The following is a 14,682-nucleotide window of genomic DNA, read 5'->3' on the forward strand; positions in this document are numbered from 1 at the left end:
ATAACAAACACATTATTTATAAGCCAGCCTAGAAATAACTTTTGCTCAAACTTGGCAGAAAATTTATTTTGTTTTTTTTTAAGACAATATTGACTTTAGTTATTTTTGCTTGTGTACAGAATTAAAGAGAAAATCTTTGCATAATCTGACATTTTGATGTTAATATTTGGAAAGAAAGTAGTCTAGAAGTGGCTCTCAAATGAGGCCTGTAACCATTCTAGAATTCACACAGAAAAACTAGATGCCTGGGACACAGTCATACAGATTTAAGGATCCCTTTACACTTCTACAATTCAAGAGCTGAGAAGAGAGTAGTGCTGGCCTGTAAAGCCATCCAATGACAGTTGGGGACACTGAGCCTCAGGGAGTCTCATGATTTGGCTGTAAGCTCACACCTCGTGAGATGACAAGGAGATTTAGGACCCAGCTTTCAATTCCTAACCTATACACGTTCCATTACTTAGTAGGGTTAAAAAAATCAGGCTTATTAACCTAATTTCCATTTTCAAAAGCAATCATTTCTAAGTACAGGTTGAGCATCCCAAACCTAAAAATCTGAAATCCAAAACGCTCTAATGAGCATTTCCTTTTGAGTGTCATGCTGCTGCTCAGAGAGTTTTGGATTTTGAAACATTTTTGAGTTTGAGATTTTTGGATTTGGACTGCTCAACCATTAAGTATAATGCACATATTCCAAAAATCTGAAAAAAAAATGCAAAATACAAAACACTTCTGGTCTCAAGCATTTCATGTGAGGGTTACTCAAACTGCAATGGGATATTTTTTTTAAACATTCTTTTAAACCAAGGTAGTGGTTGTATTTAAAATACCTATCATGCTTTGAAAGCATATTTTTTTAAAGTTCATTTTTGACAGAGACAACACAGATTTACAAAAAAAAACCCAAAAGCTTAAAAATCATTGATGAAAAGGTAGCTCATTTTCAGACTTTAAATGGTGAGTAAAGTAATTCAGTAACCCAAACCAGTATTTCTTGAACCAGTCTTTAAAATTTTAAGTAATTAAAAATTTAAAGCCAAATGATACATATTTGTACTATCTTATGATTTAGAACTGTTACCATACTGCACTACATTGCGTCTTTCTCACCATTTGAACCATTAATCACTAGGAAACCTCAAGAAACTCATAGCTGCTCTCTCCTTCACATGTGAAATTGATGGGTCATGGCTATAACCTGTTGCTACTGAGACTACAGTGGTGGTTCCCCAAGAAAAGCTAAGACTGTGTCCATGAATTAGACTAATACTAACAAGTGCAGTGCAACATGGATACATGAATAAAGAAATGACACAATACATTCTAAGTTAAAAAAAATTTTATTACACATAAAAGATAAAAATAACATCTTATACATGGGGCATAAGGATTAACTTTGTTAATACATGTAAGCATTAGAATACAATTGAAACATCTGATAAATTTAGTTATTTTTATTGTCATCATTATTTTATTGTTATTAGAATGATCACAACTTCCAGGTCAAAATAATTCACTGTCTTTTGAAGACCTGAGGGGTTTATGCCCTTGGCTTTTGTCCAATGGCCTCATAAAGAAAGGACCATTTTTTTCAAAGTTATATCTACGATCATAGAAATGACTACACATATGACCTGAAATCAAAAACTTTTTATACTAGGTAAAAGCCTAATTATCCATATATTTAACTGAAGGAGAGCTACAAAGATAGAAGTAAGTCTCAATCAGGAAAATATTCAGAGATTCTGAATGAAGTAATACAATGTCTGGGATTGCTTCAAACTAAGCCAGTGGGAGGGGAAGGGAAGTGCAGAGGAGTGCGGTGGGAATGGATGGAGTGATAATGGCCATGGGTTGATAATTACTGAATGGATGATGAGTACGTGAGGGCTTATTAAGCTCTCTACTTCTGTATATGTTTGAAGCTTTCCATAATAAAACATTTAAAAAAAGAAATAACTTCTAATTGATAGCTGACTTAGATTCAATTTTTCAATGAAAAACCATGGAACTGAAAAAATTAGATTAAAAATTATATATATTTTTTATAATATATAAACACATATATACAGATATATGTATATATGTATATTTAAAGCTATTTGTACACATATGTACATGTGTATATGCACCTAATTGAAACTATATTTGAAATATATATTTGTGTGTATATGTGTACATACATATTTGAAACAGATTTCCACTGGTTTATAATTCAAAGTCTTTTATATAATACTATAGCAAACCTATTAGTATAATATATTCAGCATAGAAAGTAAAGGGTACCATCTGGTAAATTTTATATAATATATGTCCCTCTAGCTCTTTAGGTTAGTTATGTACTTAAGAGAGATTGAGGGAAATGTTATTATATCCCAAACATTGATTTTCTCTAATTTCAACTAGATAAGAAATCTCCATGTTACATCAATTAAATAATTTCAAGGCAGTTAGTGAAACATTATATAGAAAGGACTGACCCTGTTTGAGTCGGCCGGTTCTTTGTGAGAAAGACTGTTCCTCGGTCAGTCCCTGGGAGCCAGTGGTTTCTTCACTCGCTACCTGCACAGAGTCACCTGGGGGAGCTTGGTAGTCATACAGATTCCCAGCTTCTACCCAAGACTTGCTGAATCAGAACTTTCAGAAGTAGGGTATATAAATGTGTAGTTTGAAATAGTTTCTTAGATGATTCCAGGAGTTAATACTCTTCCTGCTTTTCGTTGATTTTATTTTTTCTTTTCCTCACTTCTAATTCTCTTAAGAGTGCCTAGGGTTTCTGTTTTTTGTTTGTTTGTTTATTTTTAATTTTTTTCCACAACTGTTCTCACGGAAAGATGGGGAGGCTCAAGCAATGGGAAAGAGACAGGTAACTGGCAGTAGTCATCTGTGTCAATGGATTATTAAAGTCAATATTGCTTTCTGCAGAAAAAGCAAAGGCCTAAAGAGATAAACATCCTGTGTTGTGGTTTGGTTATATGACATTTGACAAGTTTCTTAAATATTCTGAGTCTTAGTTTCTTTCATTCTTTAGTTGAGGATAATAAGGATCTCATCATCTAAATCACATAATTTTGGTGAGGACACAATGATAGAACACACGCACACCATGAGTGATTATGAGGGAAAGGTAAAAGCTGAGGATTTGGCCGTACGGTGTGAGAGGTCCCTAAACTTCACCCACCTCCAATGTGACCATTTGCTTGGCCATGGCTCTCTCCACTGCTTCATACATCTGTGTGTTCTGGATCCCCAAGCCACAAAAGATGACAAAAGCTTCCAGAAACTGTTCGTCATTTCGGTTGAAAGGCTTAACCTTGCCAGTATTCTCCTCCATCTTATTAACAAGTTGGCAAACCCCTATAACAATCCACGAAATTGAGCATATGTTATTGTTGATTATCATAGTTTTTGTGGACTTTAACACACACACCCAAAGACTGTCTTATACTTTTCTCTTAGGAATGCTTGGTATGTCAAAATAAGCAAATTAACCCCCACAAATATAAGCTAGAGAAGTAAACAGAATTTATATGAGAACTAGTTTCACGTAGTTCAAAATGTACATTGCTGGCGTTCAAAAAATCCTAGAGTACTATTTTCTTCCAGACTCAGTCACGAATTTTAGATCAGTTAAGTCCCCAAAGACAATTTGTCCTTTGGAAACTAATTGGATTTTTGTACACTTGCCAAGAGAACAATTTTGATGCACATCAGAATTTTGGGTCAAACAGATCTCCTTTCCTTACTGAGAAACCAGAAGTTACACACACACACACACACACACACACACACACACACACACACACAAACACACACACAGTTACATACAAAATAGAATGCAGAAAGGAGGCAACTGACATAGCAGTCTCAAATTTCAAATCTACACCTCTGTATCCAACAGAATCAAATTTGCAGAAAACTTTTGATTCTGCAAATAATTTGCAAATAAAAATGACTACTTAGAAATAAAAGTTAAACATGTAGTCAATAAAAATAGAAGATTACATCAACTTTAGGATAAATCTTTACTGAACTGGTTGTTCTATGAGTTTCTGAGCCTAGTGGTCTCTGTGAGGAGTGACCTCACAGAGGTCACTTTGACCCAGCCTACCTCTGTGTAAACAGTGTTGTTAAAGTCCTTATCACTTCTGTCTCTGAGTATATAATAACAGACTTCTACCATGTGCCCACTGTGGGATAGGCATTGTGCTAAATACTTTGGTAGACACATGATCTCCAGTCCTCACAATTTATTCTGTGAGGTAGATGTGACCATCCTCATTTTACAGATGAGGAAACTGAATCTCAGAAAGTTACATCATTTGCTCAAAGCCACTTAGCTGGTATGCGTGGGTCTAAAATTCAATCCCCAGCTCAGCCTGCCACAAGGGCCACTCTCAACTGCCATATTACCTGTCAGATCATTGCTATCAGTGCCCTGGTTGCATCTTGCTTTGCCCACACCTTTGCTCATGCTTTTCCACAGGTCTGCACTGCTCCCCATTGCCTTCCCTCCTGCCTCACCAGTTGATCCCTATACCTCCTTCACAATGAGCTCCAGGAGGCCTCTAACTTACAGGTGAGGCAGGCATTTTTCTATTCCCTTAACATGACCGGTTGGTGTATCATGGTAAATTTTATTTCTATCTCTCTTTCTAGACTGTCACTATCTCGGGCTTAGAGTTTTATTTATTTTTTTCAGCTCCACTTCTTCAGCTGGCAAAACGCCTAGCATATAGTAGGAACTAAAAAAAATGTTTTCCGAATTAATGAAAGAATGCAGAATTGCAGCTCTGACTGTAACTAGTTTCCCATGAAGACTATAATAGTCTATTATCCTTTATTTTTCCTGGAACACAAAAGGATTTCATAGAGTCTGGAAGACGGTTGCACATTAAGCCCCTTTACCACCATCAATGTTCACTTTCTTTACTTTTCATCCTATAAATGATCTGGACTCTCCTTTTTGCTCTTTTTGTTTGTTTATCTACTTTAAACAGTAAAGACATCTACATGCTTATCTATTTGCATTAGTGCTGCAGAAGTTACTTCATCAATTATTCCATAGTCGAGGGAAACTTTAAACAAGATATAATGAATTTGGGCACTGCAAGTAAAAGCCATATACTAAATGGCAATCAGCATTCATTATCTTAAATGTATATATCCTGTGTGTGGCAAAAAACAAGAACAACAAAAAGCAAAAAACAAACCAAGGGTTATGTCCTTCAACCTTTGTGGACCCCCAAAATATAAATATGGAACTGTTTATACAGGCTTCTGTCTCCCAAATCATATTTTCTTGAGAGTCACGTTTCATGCCCTTATCCTCACATCACAATGGAATTGCCTTTCAGTTTTACTAAAGTTTTCTCCTACTTGATAGCCTTTTTCATAAACAAGATTTTAAAAATTACTTCGTAAGAATTACTACACGTATAGCAAGAAAAGTACAACACAGAGGGGTTGAGATGTGAATAGCAGGCAATCTGCGAGGCTTATGACCTAGGTAAGTATCTCTCCAATGCAGCAGTTCAAATCTATGCCTTGGTCAAAATTCACTGAATGAATATATTAAGAGTCATTAAATTATACCTTTGGAATTGCCCGCAAGTCCTTTAAATGGAATGTTACGTGTAGAAATATCAAGGTTCTGCTATAACAAATACAGCTCAGAGCAGAACATCTAAAGTATATCCATGTTATGATCTACCATTATAGATATAGATCCATAGACACAGAGTTAAGCTCTGGGGAAAACAACAACAACAACAAAAACGGGTACTGAAGACAAATCATCCATCTAGGCATATAAATTAATTCTCTTTTCAAAGTGAAATGAACAGCCATATTTAAATAGCATTCATGATAACCCCATTGATCTCTTTACACTCTTTGGAAAGTTTAATTCTATCAAGCAAAAATACCCATATTAAAACAAAAAGTTATCAAGAAAAAGAGGGCTTATAACAAATGGGGTTCCCTGTTTAAGAAAACTAAAAACTGGCTCACGCCTGCAATCCTAGCACTTTGGGAGGCTGAGGTGGGCGGATCACGAGGTCAGGAGATCGAGACCATCCTGGCTAACACGGTGAAACCCCGTCTCTACTAAAAATACAAAAAATTAGCCGGGCGAGGTGGTGGGCGCCTGTGGTCCCAGCTACTGGGGAGGCTGAAGCAGGAGAATGGCGTGAACCCTGGGGGGCAGAGCCTGCAGTGAGCAGAGATCGCACCACTGCACTCCAGCCTGGCCAACAGAGCCAGACTCCATCTCAAAAAAAAAAAAAAAAAAAAAAAAAGAAAACTAAAAACTTGGGCACATTTACAGATAAGAGTGTTCACAACTTCTTCCTTAAAGATCTGAAAGAGTAAGGAGTACAATAATGAAATTTAAAACTGAAATTTGAGATGCCACATTACTCATAAACTATACAAAGTCAAATCATTTACATTTAAAAATGAAATGTTTAATGCAAAACTAAAAATAAAAGAGAACCATTCAGCAAAAACTCATTAATAAGTGCAATCATAAAATAAAACAACATTCAAAAACATATTGGAGAAAACCAAGAAGTAGTGAAGTTAGACAGCAAACTATCAGTGTTACCTAATATTATTATAGAGTTCATAAAGTACTCAGAATGTGGTCATCACAGTAGGTCTGAGAGTTGGTTAGCATTGAAGGCACCTCTGGAAATTATGCTGAAGGGACTAGATGGCTTCTAAAATTAAACAGTTATATTTTCTTTTCCATAATTCCAGGGATCGGATGTTGTTACCAACCACAGTCTTCCTCCTCGCTCTTTGGCAGAACAGGGGGTAAATGCTTACACCCTGCTTGCAGTCTTATGTCCTCTTTGCCACATAACATGGACTCCAAAATTAGCATCCTGCCTTATTAAAATGTAAAATGAACCTTTATCATCTATCTTGCAAATACTTTTGTTTTTGCACTTTTCATTTGTCAATCATCTTAATTTGGAGAGGCTTTTGCTGTATAAAAGATTTAATTTTTTAAGGAGCCAAAATAATTATCCTTACGATATTCAACTATAGTGCCTTGCTTTTAAAAGAGGCTTCCTCATTTTATTATTATATATAAAACCTATATTTTCCCTAGTACTTTTACAGATGTATTACATTTAATCTTATAATCCAACTTAATTTTTCCCCTAACTGCTATTGGAGTCTTATAACATCTGAATAGTTATCCATTCTCTGATGATCTGAATTGTCACCATATACTAAATTCATATTTGTTTCAACTATTACTTACTTTTTCCACATTTTAATATTTTTGAAATCAGTATGCATGTTATGATCAATAGCTTGACATAGTAAATTGAAATCATATTTTACTTTCTTGGAGATACATAAAATGTTGTCTTTCATTCAAAAGTATCTTACTTAAAAATAATGAAATATACCCTACTCTGTTATATACAATAATACAATTATATATGCCAGATTGTGGGTCTACATTGAGACTTTCTGTTCTGTTTCATCAATCTTGGCATGTCTTTTAGCACCTATACCATACTTTTAATTATTTTACTTTTATATCATTTTAATTTCTGAATTAAATCTAAATTTAATTTCTGAAAGGGCAATAACCATCAGCTATGATTCTTTTTTACACCTCCAGTTGTAAGTATTATCAATGTTTGTAAATGTTGATCAGGAACAACCTCCCCACCCCCACCCAAATCTCACAAGGATACATAATAAAATTGATGCAAATCTAATCTGGGGAGACTTGATATCTCGTAAACTAGATTTCAATCATTTCAGAAATGTATTCACTTCTTAATGATTTTTAAGTCACTCAGAATTTTGTAGCTTTCCTCATATAGATGGCATATATTTCTGGCCAAGTTTATTCTTTGTTACTATAGTAAATGGGTTTTTTTTTCCATTGTTTTCTAATAAATTTGTCTTGGCATATATTAAAGTTATTTCTCTTTAATAATTTGATAATTAGGCTTCTTATAAAACTCTTACTAGACAGGTACTTTCAGCTAATTCTTTTTGGGTTTTCCATTTAACACTAATATAATTTGTAAGTTATTTTATTTTGCCTCCTTTTTTTCTGTGTCTCATCTTATTTCAACATTGTCTCCCTTCTGATTGCTTTGGTTAGAATTTCTTTGGGCAATAGTTTGTTTTTTTTTTTAAATAACAAATTCTTTCTCAGTTACTCCCATGAACAATTCTAAAATCCTCTTGAGTTAGTATTGGTTATTACCAATTTTTATAGAAATTCTCCATTTCTCCAAATGTTAAGCCCTATTTGCTACACTGTAATATCAAGTATCTTTTAAAATGTCTTTGGTATCTGTAGTTACATTCCCTCTCTCATTACTATTTGCGTTTCTCTCTTAATATCCTCATTATCTGTTGGAGGTTTGTCTATTATTATTGTGTTTGCCCACTATCTCTTGTTTATTTCCTCTCATTTCATAAGTTTGTTTTTTCAATTTTTTCTTCTACTTTCTTTCTTCTCGTGTATATATTTATTTGGGGAAGGCAGCAGAGTAAGAAAGAGAAAGGTGCTGTTTTTCTAATTTCAACGGTTGAATGCTTAGTTAAAATGTTTTCATTATTTCTTAATAATAATAAAATATTTAAAGCTACATAATTTCCTCTGAGTATAGCTTTGACCATGTACCTTCAGTTTTTACGTTATGTTGATAGAACAATTACTTTCCCAAAATGCTGTAATTTAATTATGACTTTTGATTTCTTCTTTGTCATTTAGGAGAATGCTTTTCAGGTTCTAAGTGAGTATTTTCCTTGCAATTTATCTTTTTATTATATATTAACAGTTTTAATGCACTGTGATCTATGAAAGTGGCCAACAATTCTGCTTTTCAGAAACGACTGACTTTGTGTTGCATATCATCAATATTTGATTTCTGACATATATTTGAGAATAATTTATATTTTTAAATTCTGAAACATGAAAGTAAAGCTATATATGTCAATTAAATCCACTTAATTTTTATCAATTCTAATGTTTCTTTATTTTTTCCTATATTTTAACACTGACAAGTATATTTCAGGCCCACTGTGATGATCATTTTGTCCATTTCTCCGTGTATTTTTAACAGCTTTAGTTTTTGTATGTCAATGATGCTATTTAGTTTATTAGCATTCACGGCAATTACATTTTCCTCTGTGAGTTTTAATTTTACTCAATGAAAGGTGATTCTTTACATTACGTTTTACCGTATATTCTACTTTGTTGGATAGAAATATTGTTATCCCTATTCAATTTTTGCCCATGTTGTATAAAATGTGTCTTTATAAATGACGTATACTTCACAGGTTCCAGGAATTCCTTAGTGTTTCTGATCCACTAAAGACTACTTCTCTGTTTTCTAGTGCTACTAAAAAATTTTCCTTATTTTTGTCTTTCTTCAGTCAATTATTAAATCTGTAATCCTTACATTGTTTTTATTATGTAGATCTTCACTTCTGTAATTCTAAACTATAATATCTTAATTCTATTTTTTTCTAGTTTTCTTCCACCTATTACTGCCCTTACACCCTACAGTCTTATTTCCTTGTGCTTATTATAACTAAGCATAATTTACAATTCTTTAATTGGGAAATAACCTGGATACTTTAAGTAATACAAGCAATGTATACCATGGAAGACAATGTACAATTATAAACAAATGAATAGTGATATTGCCAAGTGATAAAATTTAATATGAAAAGTAAAATGAAGTAGTAGTCAAACTTAAGCTGATATAACATTAGAATACTTATTTATGCCTTGGAATTCTACTGCAACACACAGATGAGCAGGTTATCTCTCCACATATTCACCTATTTAAAGGTCCACCCCTGAGCAATTTATTAAATAAAGCCAAAATAAATTAACAGATTAAGATAAGATGATGTGGTAGTGACAATCAATGATTCAAAAATTTATTAAGCCCTGCTCAAAAAAACTCTGCAGGCATGCAGGTCTCCCAAATTTTATTGATAGAAAGGAACTAAAATGAGGTGCCATTTGGAGCATCGGAATGATGTAGGTGTTTAGCCAGTTCAAATAGGCTAACAGAACAAGTCTGAAAGTGTAAGAGACTTAGAAAATTCATTGTGGAAGGAAAAAACAGAACCTTCTTACAGTGTACATGAGAAAGGATTAAGATAGTAACCAGTTGACAAATACATATTTCTTTCTCATATTTCTCTGTCAAACAATGTGTGGTACAGCACTGTAATTTTTATTTTTATGCTTTTATTTATTAACAAGGAGATGAAAAAGTAAGCTATTTAAAGTGGAGATGTTCTAAGTATCTTTTTTTAAAAAAATTTTTCAATGGGAATAGGACTAATTTCTGCAAAATTTATCCTGAAATTGGTATGGAAAAAATAGGCATAAAAATGTCTGGTAAATATGATATTGGAAAAAGGCATTTAGCATAATAAGCAGGGAAAACAATTAGTTAAAATAAATGAACGTTCAATGAGAAATATATTTCCTTAAAAGTACTGGAAGCAAAGTAGTGGAAACACTTGTGTATTAGCCAGAGCACTAAGAAAACATTTGATAGGAAACAATACCTCAGGGAATAAATGTGATGAGACAGCAGGCCCCATACTGGTGTAATGTCTATAATTCCATCTAAATGTCAGTAATGGAAAAAATGAGAGGAAGGAAGAAGATTACAAAAAACACATGTGTCCATCTGTCTTTCTGCACGTAACTCTATAGGGATTCTCTATTAGAATTACATAATAGTGGAATCTGGTCTATGACATGTAAGACAAATTATCCACACCATGACATTTTCCATGCTACAACTGTAGGTACATAAGTATAGTCCAGAAATCAAATTCTTAGTTTTGTCACCCTTGTAAAGCAGCAGGAACACTGGAAATTTTCCCCCTTATATTTGGGATCTACTTGAGAATCTCCCTTCACCCCACACAAAACCCGACTAGAAAAATCATTTCTTTCTCCTTTCTTTTTATGTACAAAGAATTTTTCTCTCCAAAATCTACATTTGCCTACTTTTGGCTCTGTCATCAAGTAGGGTGATACAAAATACATGCCAAGAGAAGTCTGATTGTTTCATTTTTTATTTTTTTGCTTACTTGTCTGACACAGTGACAGGATCACAGAATGTGAATTTTGAACAGATCTGAAAAGTTATTAAGTTCAACTCCACAGAGGTGAGTAATGTGCCCAAAAGTGTGGTTGAAGATGAGTGGCGCTAACACAATGCTGTGAGTCCGACCCCCAGTCCAGCGCTCTTTTCATGTCGTCTAACTCGCTCTTATTTACCTTCACATAAAGTGACAAAGGGGCCTGATGCGTAACTTCCTCCAGCCACTCCCCATTCCCAGTTACTATTCCAAAGAAATGTTGCTGGGGAAAAGTGAAGATGTGACCTGATGGGGCAAGCTGCCACTCTGCCTTCCTTCCTGTGACAACTTACTAGTAAATAATACATTCCTTCTGGAATTTAATTTCACATTTTCAAAGGCCAAAGACAGCTTGCAGTAAATCTTTATACTTATAAAAAAGCATTTTAAACAGCATAACATTTATAATATAGTTTTCCCCTTGACCTCCCTAAGAAATAAAATTTTATAACATTTACTTGGTATCATATTGTAAGGCACCCTTGGCAGTTTTCTTTTATTGCTCATGTTAGAGATCTGATCAGTGACAATCTTTAAAAAAGATCTCACAGATTCATTAGCCTCCACTTTTTTCTCTGAGAACTGTAGAAGAGTTGACTCAACAGCCCAGCAGGGGGTTGGCACGCTGGTTTCTAAGCGGCTTTAATGCACAATTCACCAGGGTCAGGAGCTGACCCTCAACCTTGTAGCTTAGGCACTAGATTAGCATACTGAAGACTGCTGGGGTGGAGTCACAGTAACTAAGTTGACAAGACTGATTTATAAAACCAGAATAGTATCAATGTTCAAAAAGAAACAGATCTGTCCCAGAAACAGAAGTATAAGCACCTGCAGCTCCAGCCCATTGCCTCAAGTCCAGTTCATACAGTAAGAAACAACTGTCAGGGCAACCAGTATATTTGAGAGGACATGCATAATGCATTCTCTTCCCATAAGCTAACCTACACTGGAAAAGAAAGTAATCAGTACAAGTTGGATTGGTGGGACTGGAATCAGAACAAGGGAATTTAGAGTCAGAGAATGTTGAATTGTGCTAAGCTGATGTATTCCTTTGACAATAAGCATGCATTCTAGGCAGAGGGACTGGGAATTGGAAAGATATTACTGGCTATAATCTGATGCATCCATTGCACCTAGTGAAGGCTCACCATATGGTCAGAATACTCGATGCACACTGATACAACTCTCTACATCCATCTCTGTGTTAGGGACAAATGTTACTTTACTCTTGCACAGAACTTGGACAGTCACTTTTAATATCTGTCTTTTCTTTTTCTATTTTCATTACTGATACCTTCTGCCCCTTCTTTCTGACTAAAACTCTCATTCAATAAAATTACAGTCAAATCTTGCAACTGGAAAAGTATTCAGACTTTTAAAGTTATATTTATATATCTAAATGTTGCTCCATTAGGGTTTTAATTCTAAATTTAACCTTTAAAAAGTTATCGCCACTGCACTCCAGCCTGGGCGACACAGCGAGACTCTGTTTAAAAAAAAAAAAAAAAAAAAAAAAAAAAGTTATCATATTTTCTTTACTTCCAAGTTCCTAGGAGAATGTTAACAGTCCAGACCTTTTTCACTACATCAACCATGGATGATTGGCATATAAAATCCTACTTAACCTTTACATAACTGCAATACCAGGAAACAAATATGTCAATAAAAGGAAACATCATTCAATTTTTCTGAGAATGCATTCTTCCATCATTCCTGAAGTAGAGGTTTTTCTATAATCATGTTAAGAACATAAGCTCCTGAGGGCAGGAATTTCTACTTTGTTCATCAATTTATCCCAACTGCCAAGAACAGTGGAGTGCTCAATAAATATTAAATGAATAAATAAATATAACCTATAATCTAAACTACATTCTTAAAAAAAGTCAACATCCAGGAAATAAGACTCTAAAACAATACACATTATCTACTTAATATCTCTTATACAGTCTACTAAATTCAATACATCATCAATCATTCTTAAACAAAAAATTCTGCTGAAATAGGATAATAATTACAAAAGTGCACCATCGTTTATAAGATATTTAACAAATGTCTGTTGGTATTTATCAATTATTTTGATTATTCTATCATTCCAATTTTTATCTTTTTAAAAACATTTTATTCTTTACATTTGAAAGAAAGAAGTATAGCTAGGAATACATTTTTAAAAATAAGTTTAGAGTATAGGTTAAAGGAAAGGCTTTACCTATAACTTTATTCTTCTTTCCATTTTTTATAGGTGTACAAAGCAAACTTCTAATGCACTGCTGGTTTACGTTTCCTGTATTTTCAGTCTAAACAAAAATAAAAAGAACAAAACAGCTAAAATGGTAAAGAGATTGATTTGTCCATTAGATGCCATATAAACTATATGATACATTTGAAAGCACTATAGATTCAACTTTTACGTTAGAGAACATTGGAAAGCAGAAAATGTATAAATTATAATGAAGTACACATAAATGCAATATAAAGCAATGTCTTTACTTTGTTAAAAATATCGGAATTTTTTCACTTTAAACTTTCCAAGCAGCTTAATAATAAGTAAAATGTAAAAATAGGTAAAAAAAATAAGTAAAAGTACAGTATCTACTATACTAGTGTAGTAAATGCCCCAAATAATTTAACAAGCGGGGCAGAATCCAAACACCACCTAAAATGCACCGTGTTACAAACCTGTCCTTTAGTAATACCACTGTTGCTTTTGCTGTATTGCTAAAGTTCTAACAATGTCTCCAAATAACACCCAAATAACAAAATCATCCAAATAACAAAATCAAGGCAGCTGCCTCAAAGTGCAATGCTTTCCTGAAAAGGTGGAGAAAATACTATAATACAAATTTTTCAGTGTCTGAGAACCAGATATTTGTAGCTTTGAGGTCAAGAAAAACAGACATCCATTTTCCCAGAGCTACTCACTATGGGAGATTACCAATTGCATCAGTTCAAACCACACGGAAACTAATTTTTGCAAATAAGACAAAAACTCTAGCAATATTATCTAAGGAATGTCATTGACATTATGTAGGTAATAGCTAAATTACTTCAAAAATAGTACAGTAACTTATTAATAGACATTTAAAAAGGTGAAAAAAGTACAAAGAAAAATACCCAAGTACAGCTCTCAATAGATGTTATCATCTATTTTATTCTCCTTCCTCAGATGAGGGAAAGCACAGATCATTCCTAAACAGTCAATTCTAGAGCCAGTCCTTCAGTTCAAGAATAACTGTAAGTACAGATGTGATTGGAAAACAGCCTTCTAGCTTCAAGTCTAAAATTGAGTTACTTACTGTCCAGGGAAATCTTTTATCCTTACTGACATCTGGGATATTAAGTGGTTCCATAGTATTTTTGACATACTGAGCATACATGTAATTGATTTTGTTTGCATCATGTTCCCTGTGAAAATAACAGATATGAGTTCCCTCTTGTGCAGTTAAAAAAAAGCATGGGCAAACAGTTAAATAAATGATTAAGGGAGAAAAATACCAGCCTTAAATTATAAGGCATATATAC

The 14,682-nt window shown here is 33.8% G+C and overlaps 1 protein-coding gene across 2 annotated transcripts in view; it reads right to left on the minus strand.

Annotated features, from left to right (window-relative positions):
- PDE5A (phosphodiesterase 5A) overlaps nucleotides 1-14,682 on the minus strand; it is a 137,160-nt gene that overhangs the window by 41,714 nt on the left and 80,764 nt on the right. For both annotated transcript variants that reach the window (XM_032146506.2, XM_032146511.2), the window contains exons 8-10: nucleotides 14,457-14,565; nucleotides 13,370-13,457; nucleotides 3,182-3,357 (exon numbers count right to left, since the gene is read on the minus strand). In XM_032146506.2, the coding sequence (XP_032002397.1) occupies nucleotides 3,182-3,357; nucleotides 13,370-13,457; nucleotides 14,457-14,565 (373 nt within the window). The remainder of the gene's footprint in view (nucleotides 1-3,181; nucleotides 3,358-13,369; nucleotides 13,458-14,456; nucleotides 14,566-14,682) is intronic.

The sequence above is a fragment of the Hylobates moloch genome, unplaced genomic scaffold (genome assembly GCF_009828535.3).
Source record: "Hylobates moloch isolate HMO894 unplaced genomic scaffold, HMol_V3 SCAFFOLD_3, whole genome shotgun sequence".
In the NCBI taxonomy this organism is placed as follows: domain Eukaryota; kingdom Metazoa; phylum Chordata; class Mammalia; order Primates; family Hylobatidae; genus Hylobates; species Hylobates moloch.